Source organism: Plutella xylostella, chromosome 19 (genome assembly GCF_932276165.1).
Source record: "Plutella xylostella chromosome 19, ilPluXylo3.1, whole genome shotgun sequence".
Classification (NCBI taxonomy): Eukaryota; Metazoa; Arthropoda; class Insecta; order Lepidoptera; family Plutellidae; genus Plutella; species Plutella xylostella.
Window position 1 is genome coordinate 10,429,881 of NC_063999.1, and position 16,229 is coordinate 10,446,109.

Consider the following 16,229-nt stretch of genomic DNA (forward strand, 5'->3'; position numbering starts at 1 on the left):
TTTTTTTTGGACACGGTCTGAAGTATGGTGCAGTTTATGGGAAAATTCCGAAAAGTTGAAAAAACAAAATGGCGGACTGCTTTGGCGGCCATTTTGTAAAAGTGACTTTTTTTCACGATTTTTGATTGGTTATTTCACGTGTTTAGAGTGGTTGGGGAGATTTGTCTTGTATAGCGCATTTGTGTAGTTTGTTGGGTAGACTATACCAGTTAAATAAAAAATCCCCATTTTTAGGGAAAATTTTGAGATTTTCCCCAAAAACCTGAAAAATAGAAATAACCATTTTGGATTTTAAAAAATGATGCAGTTTAGTCAGAAAGGCTCATACTAATGACATTTGACTATTTTTATCACTTTCGGCTGGCAACCCTGAGAAATACGGGTGATTATATTTTTGAAAAAGTTCGACGTCGATTCAAGTTGAGGTGAATTGATCTCCCAGAAGGGGGGGAGGTGGGGTGATGTTTTTCTTTGTACATGGTTGGATATATGGTGAAATTCATGGGAAAATTCCGAAAACTGCAAAAATCAAAATGGCGGATGAAGTGGCAGCCATTTTGTAAAAGAGAAATTTTACATGTTTTAAGGCTATTTCACCTGTATTGAGTGGTCTGACAGTTTTGACTTGTAGAGCGCGTTTGTGTAGGTAGATGCATTTAGTTTGCTTATGAAATAAAAACTCCCCATTTTTAGGGAAAAAAACAAAATTTCCCTAAAAACATCGGAAATTTTACATAAATATGCAATTTTATCGTTTTGTGATGGTCTGAGGAGATTCGAATGTATAGCGCGTTTGTGTAGTTAAATGCATAGATTTTTAATTAATAATAAAAACTCCCCACTTATGGAAAAAAAAACAAAATTTCCTTAAAAACATGGAAAAAATTACATAAATATGCAATTTTATCGTTTTGTGATGGTCTGAGGAGATTCGAATGTATAGCGCGTTTGTGTAGTTAAATGCATAGATTTTTAATTAATAATAAAACTCCCCACTTATAGGAAAAAAAAACAAAATTTCCCTAAAAACATGGGAAATTTTACATAAATATGCAATTTTATCACTTTGAGATGGTCTGAGGGATTTTGAATGTATGGCGCGTTTGTGTAATTAAATGCATACAATTTTAATTTAAAATAAAAAACTCCCCACTTATGGGGCAAAAATCAAAATTTCCCTAAAAACGTAGAAAAAATTACCAACATTAGCAATTTCACCCCGTTGCAGTGGTCGGACAGATTTATGGTATATCGCGTATTTGAGTAGATAAATACAAACAATAATTATTTAAAATAAAAACTCCCCACTTGTAGGGAAAAAAATCTAAATTTCCCTAAAAACGTAGAAAAAATTACCAACATTAGCAATTTCACCCCCTTGAAGTGGTCGGTCAGATCTATGGTATATGGCGCATTTGTGTAGATAAATACAAACAATTATTATTTAAAATAAAAACTCTCCACTTGTAGGGAAAAAATCAAAATTTCCCTAAAAACGTAGAAAAAATTAACAACATTAGCAATTTTACCCCTTTGAAGTTTTCAGACAGATTTGTGGTATATGGCGCATTTATGAAGATAAATACAAAGAATTATTTTTTAAAATAAAAACTCCCTACTTTTAGAGGAAAAAATATTTTCCTTAAAAATATACAAAATGTAAATCAACTTTACCACAGTGTAAGTGCCGAGCGCAGCGAGGCCATAGTTCTTCTACAAGCTATACCAAAATAAAACCAGCCGAGCGCAGCGAGGCATCCGACAAGTAACCCTGCCATAAAAGAAAGAAATCCGAGCGAAGCGAGGCATTACGTATCATAATTATCAATATCAATAAAGAAAAACTACGGGAAAAGTCCCGTTTAAGAAGTGGAAAGCCGAGCGAAGCGAGGCAAAACAACCTAAACCATCAATCCAAAACCTAGAGAGCCGAGCGGAGCGAGGCAAAACTACTGAAACCAACATCCGAAAACCCGAAGAGCCGAGCGAAGCGAGGCTTAAGTACAATAAACAGCATGTGCTTATGTAACTGCAGAGCCGAGCGAAGCGACGCAAAACAACCGAGACTACCATTCCGAGACCTGGAGAGGAGCCGAGCGCAGCGAGGCAAAACAATCCAAACCACCATAGCCTTGGAGAGCCGAGCGTAGCGAGGCAAAACATTTCAAAACATTATACCACAACAACTGAAGAGCCGAGCGCAGCGAGGCAATACAACTTAAGTATTACCTTACCATAAAAGAGTAGCCGAGCGAAGCGAGGCAAAACAATGTAAACCACCATACCGCAAACCCTGGAGCGCCAAGCGAAGCGAGACAGCACTACTCATACCCTTGTCAACACGACTATACCTATAACCTGAGAGCCAATTGAGGCAAAAAAATACCTTGAATGAATAAAAAAGAAAGACAAAGGTTTGGGCGCGTTTATAGTTGGAACTATAAACGCGCCCAAACCTTTGTCTTATGGATTAAATTGAAGTAAACCATAGTTCTGTAAAAAATAGTCTCAAACAGCAAACCAACGTAAGAAATTAATGAATAAAAAAGCCTGTGTATTTCGTTGCTATGAAACTAATAATCGAGAGGCTAGAAAAACGCGCGAATGGACGTGAGCGGTGGTAGCTCAGTCGGGTAAGCGCCCGCTTCTCACGCAAGAGATGCGGGTTCGAATCCCGGCGCTGACATGTACCAATGAGTTGTTTTAACATAAGTACAATGTATACCATCGCTCTTACGGTGAAGGAAAACATCGTGAGGAAACCTGCATATCTAGATTTAGCACATCTAGATAATTATGTGAACCCACCAACCCGCAGTGGACGAGCGTGGTGGGAAATGGTCCAAGCTTAGGAAGGCAGTTTAGACCTTGGGGATATGCAAAAAGGTTCCACTCGAGAGAGCCAGGTGCAGGTACTTAGTACTTACACCCCCACACATAATAGAATAAAATATAATCGGAGGTGACTCAGATTTATGAGGTGTTAAAGAACCCAATATTTGTACACAAAACGATGTCATCTCGATACTAGGTAAAGTTTACGAAACCAAAAAATGACTATACAGATCAGTTTCTCTACCGTATTTGTGTGAGACAATCCGTAATTCATAATGAAAATAATTTTCAAGGCAAATATTAACATTCCTGTGTAGTTTTTTTATGTAAAGCCAAATTCAAGAAATATCTGTTGTACACTCCCGGGCAATGAAAAAGTTCCACTCACAAAATGCCGACACCATACGACCCCAATTTTTACAAAGATTTAATTTAAAATTGGAACAAAATATTACCGTTTTTAGTTGGTAATATCCTTGACGCTCTGTTAAATCTACGTCATGTTGCAGAAGACGGCATTAAGCTAGATTTTTCCGTTTCGCTTTTCTCAGTGGAACCTTTTCATTGCCCGTCAGTGTATTAAGGCAAAGTCAATACCCATCTGTTACCAAATTTCATACTGAAATTAGATTTCAAGGGAAAACTAAACCCCATAAAATATTCGATACGTTACAGTCAAGTGAATAACCGTATCTCACCAAAATTCATACTGAGAACCGTATCCTTCCTAAAACAAAATCATCAGTACGCCTGTTACAATGAAAATCACAGTGAAAACAGTTTTTAAGTCATAACAAAACGGAAGAAAGATTTGCTACGGTATTTTCAAGTCAATACCCTGCTGAAACAAAAATTAATACTGAAAACTGTTTCCCACGTCAAACAAAATCGTCAGTAACCCTATAATTAAAAAAATCATAGTGAACACAGTTTTTAGGGCATAACAAAACACAAGAAAGATTTGCTACGGTATATTCAAGTCAATACCCTGCTGAAACTGAAATTCATACTGAAAACTGTCTCCCACCTAAACCAAAAGCATCAAAGCCCCGCGCGGCTGCTTGCAGCCCGCGCCACAACGCGACCTCTAGTTTACCTATATACTTGTTAATATAGTAGCCTATGTATATATTGGTTTGGACAGTATCCTCTGGCTAGTCGGTACTCTGTCAATATACTCAGATGATATCATAATAATATTAATACGTATTATTTTCGGATTACAAGATCCACAGTACACTTATAATAATACCGGTCTACATTATTTCCATTCAAAATTTTAATCAGTTAAATAATCATTTTCATTTTAATAATGTAAGTGTTAGTTTCACTATGTCGAAATTCAAGCTATCTGCCTGCAAAACATAATTTCAGACAGTATACCAATATGTCTTGGTCCGACAATCTCAAAAGTTCTACGAATTCGGGGGTAAGTATTCCGTTAAGAGATAAATGCTTTAAAATAACTCGAGAAGATTCATGGTCTCTCCAGGTGTAAGCGCCCCTCGCGGCGATATATTTGTCACCCGGCGGCGGCGGCGGCGGCGGCGGGCGGCGCGGGGAAGGTGACATAAATCAGCGGCTCGAGAGGCGGCGATGATTTATCCGCAGCCACCGACACTGGGCGCATCAACGGACCGCGGGGCGGCGCGTCGGCCGATGTATCAATCATCACACAAATATACACAGGCAGAGTGTTATGCCTTCTTGGAAATAGAAAGGTCAGAAATCAATAAATCTGCAATTGAGTAACAGTCGTGTTTCTTCTAAGGTAAAATTTAATTATCTAGATATTAAGGAGTTGGTGAAATCGTATCTTCAGATAGTCGTATAGTCTTGTAAATTCTCTTAAAATCCCATTTAGAACGGAGACGGAAACGCGTCGATCAAGGGAAGGAGGAGAGAATGTCTCGTCGAGCTGTCGCATCAGTCAAGTTAACGCGTTGACGGGCGACGGGAACCGCGGGACGCCTCCGCCGAGCCAGCCTCGTGTCATGATCATTACAGTTTGCAACCTTTTCCAGAAAATATTACTGGAACATATAAAAACCCAAATGTAATTTTTTCAGGAGCCTGCAATCATTTTCCATTAGAAAGTCTAGGTCAAGCGCCGGTAGCGATGTATAATATGTTTAGTGGTAAACAGTAAACACCCGCCGGCCGTCCTACATTCCGCGAACTCCCAGTTAGCTGGTAACGAGTATCACAAGTTTGTTTGTAAGCTGCGTGTGCATAAGTTTTCGCGAGCGTCCGAGTTAGTTTGTAACACTTATTAAGTAAAGACTTATTAGTTGAGTAAATACAAGTCTGTCGGCGGAGCGGTGTTGCGTATGTACAGGGTGTGTGTAGTATGTAGGTAGCGCTGTAGCTCGAGTCACTGAGTCACTCCGCTAATGGAGGAGCACATTCAATATTCAGGCGGAGTCTTAGCGGCTCCTGCATTATTAATATTTGTGAGCTCTGATTCGCATAGTTGGTATATTAATTAACATTCAAATATGTACCGCAGCATATTATAAATACCTGCGCATAGTTTCAGCAAATATGTTTACACACGAAGGTGTGTTGTTGCTAATTTCATTGCTTTGTTTACAGAGTTTAGATAAACGGAGATTTATTAACGGGCTTCTACAATGTACACGGTATGATTAGTAGCAGATTATGCTTTCCTCAGAGTAAAAGTAATAATTATTATGTATATCTCTCATGTGACGAATACTTCTATGAACTTCTCTGGACATGAAATGTATACAAATACTACAGATAAATGAAATAAAATTAAAACGAGTGGCAGCATGGCCGTGCGATGGCGGTCGGCGGCAGTCGCGGGACGACGAGCCGCCCTCGAGTTATAATTGAATACAAACAAAATTTCAATCAAATTTATAATTTTATTTGCTGTATTGTGGTGCTCAGTGGCACAAACGTATGTGGTTATTGATATGTGTGTTTGGTTCAGAACGTTTGCGGAATGTACACATCTACATACAGATTGTATTTCAGTATCGCGGATAAGTAATTTGTATGCTGAAAAGATTAAAATATTATTATGTTTTATGGCTGGAGATTATCTAGAAACTCAAATCTTGATGAAAGTGGATCTAATGTTGATTGTAGCTCTTCAAGTTTTTCAAACCTTTGTAATGTAGCAGCTCGGCAGGAGCTGGTCTGGATCACCGGGGAGCGACCCCTGGGCGAATCGACCTGCCTGGCCTTCCCCGAGAGTAGGGGTTGGGTGCTATATTGTAATGTGATACTTACCCTTATGACTAACGTCCCTAGTGCTTAGGGCTGGTACCTACCTAATAACTCTCAATTAATATGTACCGGGAAGCGGTCTTAGACTAGCTCAGCTTGACGCCGGCCTCTGAAGGAGTGCCCGGTCGCCTGGGGGATCTACACTGACCGTGAAGCGGTCCTAACTACCCTGATCTTGGTCCTGAGGCCCCTGGAGGGAAATAACCTCGGTAGGTGTACGGGGTGAGAATTAATAATGCCGATTAATTAGTGTAACACAATTGAGGCGGCACTGGACCCGCTTTATTTACAATCAAGTTAACTTATATATCTAAGGTACTTACAGCTTACGTACTTAATATTAACACACTACACAAATGCACAAATACTTATCACGATTATTGATATTTATATTGGTCGGGCCCTGAAGGGGCCTACGCGGATGTTCCTATCTTAATAAGGGGAAGGATATAGGGTACAGGAGGTCGGGCGAATACCGGTGGTGCGTGTGGACTTGTTCCGGGGTTTGTGGAGTGTATTTGTGTCGACAAGAATGTGGCTGAAGGCCGGTGTGTGTTCGGTGATTGTATAGTTCGGTACTTACACAGATGCTTTAAACTAGGCAACCCAGGCATCCATGTACGTATCCGGGGGACCTCGCTCCGCTAATTAGGCAGCCCACTGTGTCGGGTCTAGTCGGGTATACGGATGCTTTAAACTAGGCACCCCAGGCATCCGTATAACCGAGAGGCCTCGGTCCGTTGAGCAACCTACCTCGCGGGGAGACCGGTGTTGTGAGATTAGTGTGCGTGAATAGATTACTTGAATAGATATGGGTGCGGGGAGGGATCTCGGGAACGGAATGATCACTCGTCGGAATAGGAGGTGGCGAATGGTGCTCTAGCGGCGGTCCGGCGGCTATTTATAGGCGGGTCGCCCCGCGCCCCTTGTATTCTCCGGAGTCGTCTGTGTGGTGCCCCGCCTCGTCTCGCACACGCCGGGCGCTCTTGTGGCCGCGGTGTGAGGGTAGGTGTGTTGGACGGTTGGTTTGTAACGGCTCGTTACATTCTCCCCCCTCAGCAGAAGAATTTTTACCTGGTAAAAATTCACAGGTCATGTAGATATATACAAGGAAAAATTAAGAGAACGGTGCATGTACTGGTGCATTTGTTTACAAACGGGTTCCTACTTTATCATCTGGATTCAGGATATATTTTATTTACTTAAATATTTATATCAGGTTAATTTTACACAATATAACATTATTAACTTTGGTAAAAAAAAAAAGTTACACGGTATTGTCCATGAGCATTTCATCCCTGCTTGGTGCCGGTAAGTTCGGACGGGAACGGTATATTATATTCGGGATTCTTTTCTACATAAAAAATGTGAATATTTTGTTTTTTACAAGACATGAGCAAGGATAAAATGCATGGTTGGTTTTACTTACATTGTAGGCTATGTGTATATAATTTATTGTGTACTGATATACATTTTCCTGGTAATTACATTAGGTATACGGTTTCAGCTTTTCGGTATTTACATTGCAAATGAATTAAAATTTAATATTTATACGGCATGTGCCCAATCAATCAATCTTTGGTTGTGGCACTATGCCGTGTGTGACTGACACAGCAAATTCCGCCAAATTCAATTGTAATAAGGAACACACATGTATATTATAACTGTCTTTACGGTAATTTAGATATATTTACAGGGTTAATACCTGGAACAAACAGACAAACACAATATATATACAGGACATCACAAATAGGGGTTAGTATAGTTTTAGTATATATAATGACAATATACAAATTTACAGTTTAATATTATTAGTCTTGAGAAATCTGTACAGAATGTTAGCAACTGGAGTATGTACAAGTGTTAGTAGATAATTAATATTTACAGGTTTAGGAATGGACGGGGGGAGGAAATCGTGGAGGGAGGTTTGAAGATTGGGACACTCAAAGAAAAGATGATCAACAGATCCTTCGCTGGTACCGCAGTCACATACAGAACTATCACGCACCCGAATCCTAGCCAGGTGCACAGGGGTGCACGCATGACCCAGACGGAGCCTGCAAATAGTGGAGGTAGCAGGTTTATCAAGAAATCTTGCTTTAAAAAACCATGGCCTTTTGGGGATATGGGGTTGAATGTCGGAGTAAAACTTACCTTTGAGATTCCTGGAAGTGTCCCAGGACACTTTCCAGGATCTATCTAGCCTCGGACCTGCGAGCGAGGCAAGGTCATGAGCGAAGTTTTGGTAATGAGTATCCAGGCCCAAGCTAACGGCTTCCTTAGCGAAGGAATCTGCACACTCATTACCAATGATGCCACTGTGTCCGGGAATCCAGGCAATAGCTACCTCAATACCCTGAGTCACACAGCGATGAAGAGTTTCTCTAATTTTGAGAATTATTGGAAATTTTGATTTAGATTTAAATGGATAAGCGATGATAGCTTGTAAACAGCTGGCCGAATCTGATAAAATGATAGTTTTATTTAATTTGTGGGACTCAGTGTAGAGAAGAGCTTCTAAGATAGCTGTTGCCTCGCCCGTGAAGACCGAGGTTTCAGGAGGACACTTGAAACTCAACACAACCCTGTATCTGGGCAGCCATACAGCCAAACCCACGTTGCCATCTTCAGATAATTTAGAGGCATCGGTGTAGATGGGGAGCCAGTCCGGCCACTCAGTATTGAGTTTCTCATTTAGGGCTCTATCAGCCCCAGGGGAGTCCTTTCTGATGCCCAAATCCAGGGCTATGTTGGGTTGAAAAACTAGGGTGTCATAGGGGACTTCGAAAAGGGGGTTAGTTTTAAATTTCACAGTGGGATGAGGGAGGTTAGTGCAAAAAATGAATGTTTTAAGGAGGAAAGAAAGACCATGGTTTTCTTGGGAGTTACATAACCGCCTAAGGGTATCAAGCTTGGCCAATAAGGGGTGAGAGTCGGATTGCCAAATTTTGAAGAAGAAACGATCACACAAATACTGCCTCCGGAGTGAAAGAGGGGGATCAACGCACTCCACCTGCAGGGCATTGGTGGGAGAAGATCTCATCGCACCCGATATAATACGAAGACACTTGTACTGTATTTTGTCGAGTTTTTCCAATGCAGCCTTGTTACAGGGGTCCAGTACAAAGGAAGCATAATCGAAATGGCTTCGAACAATAGCATTGTACAAGAGTTTCTGTGAGTAGGGATGAGACCCCCACCATACGCCCGACAGAGATCTAAGGACGTTGACGCCCCTCTCGCACTTCTGAGCCACATAATTCATGTGATGGGTTCCCGATAATCGTGAATCTAAAATAACGCCTAAAAATTTCACTTTGTTGGCTACAGCAATTGTATCTTCTCCAACAACGAGATCGACATCAGGGATGTGGCGTTTTCTGGTGAATACAACTGCTGTGCATTTTGGGGGGGAGAGAGATAACCCATGACCATCCAGCCAATCCGTGAGGTACCTAAGCGCCAGGTTCAGCTGTACATTTGTCTCTTCTAACGAAGGAGATGCATAGTAGAGAGCCAGGTCGTCGGCGTACTGTAGAATGTCGCAAAAGCAGTCAACGGACTTATCAAGATCATAAGTATAAAGACTGTAAAGAAGGGGGCTTAAGACCGATCCCTGGGGAAGGCCTTTCCATACAAATTTTGGGGAGTCCAAGGTCGAAAGGGATTTTATGTAGATAGATCTCTCCATGAATAGGCTGCAAACCAAACGGGTAAGCTTCACTGGAATGCTCAGCTGGCGCATTTTCTGCCTGAGCACAGGAAGAAGGACGTTATCGTAGGCAGACGCTATGTCAAGAAAGACACCCACAAGGTATTCTTTCCTCTTAAATGCGATGTGAATATCTGTAGTAAGAATTGCAAGACTGTCTAGGGTGCTCATACCTTTCCTAAAACCAAACTGGGTTTTGGCGAGGATTCCCCTGTTTTCAACTAACCATTCCAGCCTGCATTTAATCATGTGTTCCAAGATTTTCGACAAAGCAGAGGAGAGGGCGATTGGACGTCGGGAGTTAGGGTCACGGGGGTCTTTTCCGGCCTTCAATATGGGAACGACTATTTGCTTACTCCAAGAGCATGGAGTAACTCCATACTCAAGAAAGTAGTTTATCAGCTCCAAGTAGAAGCACTTGACCTTGAGGCTTGATTTTGAAAGGAAAGAGTATGGAATGCCATCAATACCTGGAGAAGAATCGGTTAAGCCAGATAAAGCAGATTGAAGTTCATCCATAGAGAATGGAGAATCCAACCTGTCTGAAGATGGTAAGGGAGCTGGTGGAGGACGGAGAGCACTAGAGTGTGGGACATAAGGTGGAGCCAGTTTATCGCTGAACCCTTCTAGCCATAGAGAGGGATCGTTGCATAAGATATCTTCGACATTAAGGGAACCGCGATATCGCCGAATGTATCTCCACACCAGAGAGGAGGGAGACCTAGGAGAAAGATTTTCACAAAATCTGATCCATCCCTGTTTCTTTTTCTTTTTAAGAAGCCGTTTGGTTCGTGCGGCTATTCTTTTGTAACTTATGAAATTTTCCATGCTCATATTAGCTAGATAAACATCCTCTGCGTTTTTTCGATCTTCAATAGCCGAAGTGCAGTCAGAATCCCACCAAGGTGGTGAGACTCTTAGGCCCTTACGAGATTTTTTATTTTTAGCAGAGGATGTGAGAGCTTTTTCGAATAGTTCATAGTTACCAAGAAAGTTGTCACTGGAACAGGGTTGGATCAGATTAAGTTTATCTTCAACAGAGGTGATGAATGTGGACCAGTCATTCCTACCTATCATGTATCTTGGGAAGGCACATGAATCAGCAGGAACGCTAGTTCTGTTAGGTATAGTAATAGAAATTGGAAAATGATCACTCCCAAAAGTATTTGGAAGGACCCTCCAGAATATTGATGTTGAAAGAAGAGGAGAAGAAAAAGTGAGATCAACAGCACTTTTTGGGTTCTGACGTGGAAGGACTCGACGGGTAGGAGAGCCGTCATTTAAAATACAAACATCTAAGGTATCAAGCATGTCTAAGAGGGCGATTGCAAAAGCGTCAGTGTGATAAGAACCCCATGAGGTATGATGGGCGTTAAAGTCCCCCATGATCAGGAGAGGTTGGGGGAGGGAAGAAATGATGTTATAAAAAGATGGAAGCAGAGAGGGATGAGGATTAGGGAAATACACGGACACGAAAGTAATGTCTAAAGCCCTAAGAGCCACAACATTAAATTCCTGTCCGTGAGGGGGGGTAGGGATAGAGGAGAAGATAAGGGAACGCTTCACAAGTAAAGCGCACCCAGCAAACCCGTCATCCCTGTCATCCCGCAGACACGAGTAGCCCGGAACTCGGAAACGAGAACCTGGCGCTAGCCATGACTCCGAGATGGCAACGACAACGGGCTTGATATCGTCAATGAGAGTGAGTAATTCATGTGATTTATTTTTAAGGCTCTGAGCATTCCACTGGAGGACCCGGATCGGGTTCAGAGCCATTCTGGGTGAAGGATGTAAGTTCCTTGAGTTTTAGGGCAACGTGGGGCGGTATTGTGTCGCTGAATTTAGCCAGCAGACTAACAACTAAGGAAAGAAGATTGTCTAATAAGTTGTCATTAGGGGTGATAGAAGTGATAGAGTTGAGGGCACTTCCATTAGGGAGTGAGGAAGATGGGGAAGAGATAAGTGCCTGATGGGCAAGTCTGTCGTAACCAGGACTGAGGGGAGACCTAGGCCTACGCTGTGTGTATACAGTCTTTTTGTATGATTTGTTTGCAGGTGGGCCAATAGGTTGTGAAGCAGTAACTTCAGCGAATGATTTTCTGCTCTTAGGAAGTCGAGCATCGGCTTCAGCGAAAGAGATGCTGTCCTGCGACATAATGACTTTAATGGATTTCTGTCTGGCTTGCTCAGGACAATTTTTACTAGTGGAGGCATGACTTCCGGAACAGTAGATGCAAGTGGGAGGGTCGGCATCGCAAGTCTCACCCAAGTGTGGCTGGGCACACTTGTAGCAGCGAGGCTTGGACCGGCAACTAGCCTTCATATGGCCAAACCTGCAGCAAGCATGGCACTGAATTGTCGGGTAAGTATACCTTTCAATTTCTACCGCTGCGCGGTAGGAGAAAATTTTCTCTGGGAGAAGTTGACCTCTAAAGGTGATGACAATGGTCTGAGTGGGGACGTAGGAAGTATTTCCATTGTTAACTACTTTTCGGCTAATTCTCCGCGCTTTTAGGACAATACCACAGCCAGCCGGGAGGTCCAAGGAACCCACAAACTCATCCATGGAGAGATCAACTGGTACTCGCCTAGCAACACCCATCCGGGTGATGTGGTAGGTTGGAATTACAGCCTTAAATTTGTTTGCAGTCAGGGCAGGATGCTTGATAAATTCATTGGCTGCCTTCGCAGACCTAAATTCTACAGTGACCCTGTTGCGGCCTGTCATTTTGACACCATCCCTTGTGATGTCGGAAATTTTATTTTTGTACAAAAATTGACCGAACTTGATAGCCCTAAGCGGGGATGGAGCAGCTGGAGCTGAACTTCCCGACGAGCTTTCCTGGGTGACATGTACGATGAATGGGCCGGGGTCAGAGTCGTCGTACACCTTGGTGGCGTCGAGACTAGGGTGCGTGAATATGGTTTGGATGCTTGCGGATGCTAAGTCGGGGTCGACAATAACACGCTTACCCTTTGGTGTTGAACTTTGTTCATCATCCCTAGGGCGCTTTCGCGTCTCCTGGGAAGAGTCCGTAAGTATATCAGGTGAGGAAGACATCTGTTGATCATCTGGGGGATCAGGGTCTGGGGGACGATCCGAGTGGTGCTCCATTATATTGAAATGGAGCTAAAATACGAGTTTACGGACGAACACAACACTTACCACTAACCACCACCACACTTACAACAACAAACAAGTATTAACACTGTAAATTGGCACAGAAAAGGCTCGAAATCGCGCTGATAATTAGGACCACGTGGGTACCCTAGTTACGCTCGAAACGGAAACACGGCATGTGCCCTTGCGCTGAAATTTACTCGGTCGGTTTGACACTTGACATTGACTTGACAACTAAAATTCTAACCTGTGTACGTTCACAGAGTAACGTATTGGGCTGCGTTCAAAAATTTACAATCTTTATTCTAAGTCTGAGCAAAATTTTACTTGCGACTTTGATGCAATAAGGTGGATGTTATACGTTTAACATGTCTGTGTGTCTATTATTTACTTATATCATATTATACTACGGACGGACGGTGTAAAATGTGTGCATTTGCGTTTACATTTTTACCTATTTCTATATTTTTAATATAGATTGCGGTTTTTCAGTTGTATATTTATAATTAAATTACAAATTAAACATAATAAAATTTTTACGGTACGGTACGGAATGACTAGGTCATAAATATACAAATGTTTTAACTTTTTACGGCTATTTGTCTTCAATCTTCATTATGTTGATGATTGAGGGTAGGTTTGGAATAATCGGTTCGTTCGGCATCGCATGAGTACCGCGGCTAGGCACATCTGGCGATGGGTGATGACGTCGTCGGTAGGTATCTTATTGCTTCGGTTCGGTGGAATTTGGTTGCGGCGAGTTTGATGACAATGATTTTAGGCGTTCTTTGTACTTTTTCATGTGATGAAGAACATCTTTGTACATCCCGGGCCAATAATATGTTTCGGCAATGCTTTTTAGGATTTTTCCCGTGGTCACGTAGCCTGTTGTTGTCGGTTCATTAAGGTGTTGTTCGATAATCGACCTTCTCTTCAATGTCGGAACGCATAATTTCCACTGCGATTGTGCATTGATCTTGACCCCGTATCTCGGATTTACAATTCGTTTATGGAGTGAGTTGTTTTTAATCATAAATGTTGGGTCGTTTTGAGGCGAATTTCGAGTTTCAGACATTTTTCGGTCGAACCATTCTTTTCGTTCCTGTATAGACGCTGTGTCGGGATACCTTGGTGGATGTTGTTGTTTATGTTTTTTCTTTTGCTTGCGGGATTTTGATTTTCTAGGGCCGGTAATTTTATTATTGTTCGGTGGTGTTGTTTCTTGTGTGACTAGCGGTTCCTGTTGTTTAGTTTCATGGATTTCTTCTGGCGTGTTTTCGGTATTATTGTTCCAGACTATTGTGGCTCCTGCCTTTCTTAGGAGGTCTATCCCTATGATAACTAGGTTTGGCGGTGAATAAGCTGGTAGTACGAAGAGTTCGTGTGTTAATTTTCTCTGCCGTATCTCAATTTCTGGGTCTATTTTGAGTTTCACGTCCATGACTCTGCCATCTGCGACGGTTACTCGCATCCCTGTGACTTTTTCTGTGTCGGCGTTTGTCGAGTTCTCTTCATAAATGTTTCTACTGATGTATGATCTGGTGGAGCCTGTATCAACTAACGCTCGGTATGTGATTTTACCTATTTTCACGTCTTCGAAAATTCGTTGTTCCGGTCGGTTTTCTTCGGCAGTTATGTTCGTGTCTCCGAACTTGGTTTCTCTTCTGCAGCAGTTGCGCGTTAGTCTCCCGAGGACTCCGCATTGGCTACAGAACAGTACTTGCCTGCCCCGGCATTCCTTGTGTGAGTGGCCTGCTTTGCCGCAGTTCCAACAGCATGTGGTCTTGTCGTATTTTTCATGTATTTTACGCGGTTCTGGTGATGCTTCTGGATAAACTTTCGGTGTTTGACGGTGTCGGTCTGGTCGGTGATTCCACTGTTGAGGTGAGGATTCTTCTGTGATCTGCTCGTACTCGGCTGCCTGTTTTATTAATTCCCCGAGGCTGGTGAAGTCTTGCTTCTTGATGTAGTACTTGTAACTCGCGGTCATGTTCTCATATATTCTTTCTTCTTTTTCTGTTTTGGTCATTTTTCCGTACCTTCTCATCAGGGTCTGTATGTCGGTCAGGTAATCGACGAAAGATTCACGGTAGTGTTGTTTTCGTGCGATGATCATCTCGAGCAGGTTCTTTTCGTATCCCGCCGGGTAGTAGAATAGTTTGAAGTCTTTTAGGAAGTCTTCCCACTTTTTCCAGTTGTCTGAATTGTTTCTGTACCATAACAGCGGTTTACCTCTTAGTACTTTAGGTAGTACCTGGAGTAATCTGTCCTGCGGGACGTCACCTGATGACGTCAGTTCATCCAAACGCTCGATGAACTCAACCGGGTCACATGCGGTGTCGAACGATATATTCCATTCCCTCACGATGGACGACAGGTTCAGCTGGTTCGCGGTTCTGGTCTGGTCTTCGGATGTCATCTCGAAGGTCTCCTCCTCTTCTTCCCTGATGTGGTCGGATAGCTGTTTTCTTAGTTTTTCTACGGTTAAATTTACGGTTGGTAGCTTCCTCTCCCTGCTTTCCCTTATTAATTCCTCTTTACTAAGGTTATAAATCCAAGAAGTTGGCATTTGATGCTGTATATTTACCTACTATAAAACGGGGCCAGTTTGCAATCGGTTACTACAACTTAAATAAAAATGACCAACAAAATTTTATTTGCTCTTTACTTTTGAATTGTAATTTTTGTGAAACGGGGACGGTCGGTCGGTTGTCGGTCTATTTTTAGAATGATTACGGGTAGATATTTAAGTTGAACGGTTAGTCAGTCGGTTGGTTATTTCTAGTGAATTACGTGTTATTACGGGGGGCTAAGTAGTATTAGATATTAATGAGAATATGTGGATTTTTCGTTGGGCGCCAAATGTAATGTAGCAGCTCGGCAGGAGCTGGTCTGGATCACCGGGGAGCGACCCCTGGGCGAATCGACCTGCCTGGCCTTCCCCGAGAGTAGGGGTTGGGTGCTATATTGTAATGTGATACTTACCCTTATGACTAACGTCCCTAGTGCTTAGGGCTGGTACCTACCTAATAACTCTCAATTAATATGTACCGGGAAGCGGTCTTAGACTAGCTCAGCTTGACGCCGGCCTCTGAAGGAGTGCCCGGTCGCCTGGGGGATCTACACTGACCGTGAAGCGGTCCTAACTACCCTGATCTTGGTCCTGAGGCCCCTGGAGGGAAATAACCTCGGTAGGTGTACGGGGTGAGAATTAATAATGCCGATTAATTAGTGTAACACAATTGAGGCGGCACTGGACCCGCTTTATTTACAATCAAGTTAACTTATATATCTAAGGTACTT

General features: G+C 42.4%; 1 protein-coding gene across 1 annotated transcript; it reads right to left on the reverse strand.

Annotated features, from left to right (window-relative positions):
* Positions 1–11,665: 11,665 nt before the first annotated feature.
* On the reverse strand, positions 11,666–14,914 carry LOC125490014. The gene is made up of 3 exons (XM_048627950.1): positions 12,972–14,914; positions 11,730–12,892; positions 11,666–11,683 (listed from the first exon to the last, which is right to left on the reverse strand). The coding sequence occupies exons 2-3, from the start codon at positions 12,864–12,866 to the stop codon at positions 11,666–11,668; spliced, it is 1,155 nt and encodes a 384-aa protein (XP_048483907.1). The 5' UTR covers positions 12,867–12,892; positions 12,972–14,914.
* Between the last annotated feature and the right edge of the window lie 1,315 nt (positions 14,915–16,229).

Excerpts from the sequence above, each read along its gene's own strand:
- LOC125490014 (XM_048627950.1), bottom strand. The coding sequence starts at position 12,866 with ATGTCTTCCTCACCTGATATACTTACGGACTCTTCCCAGGAGACGCGA.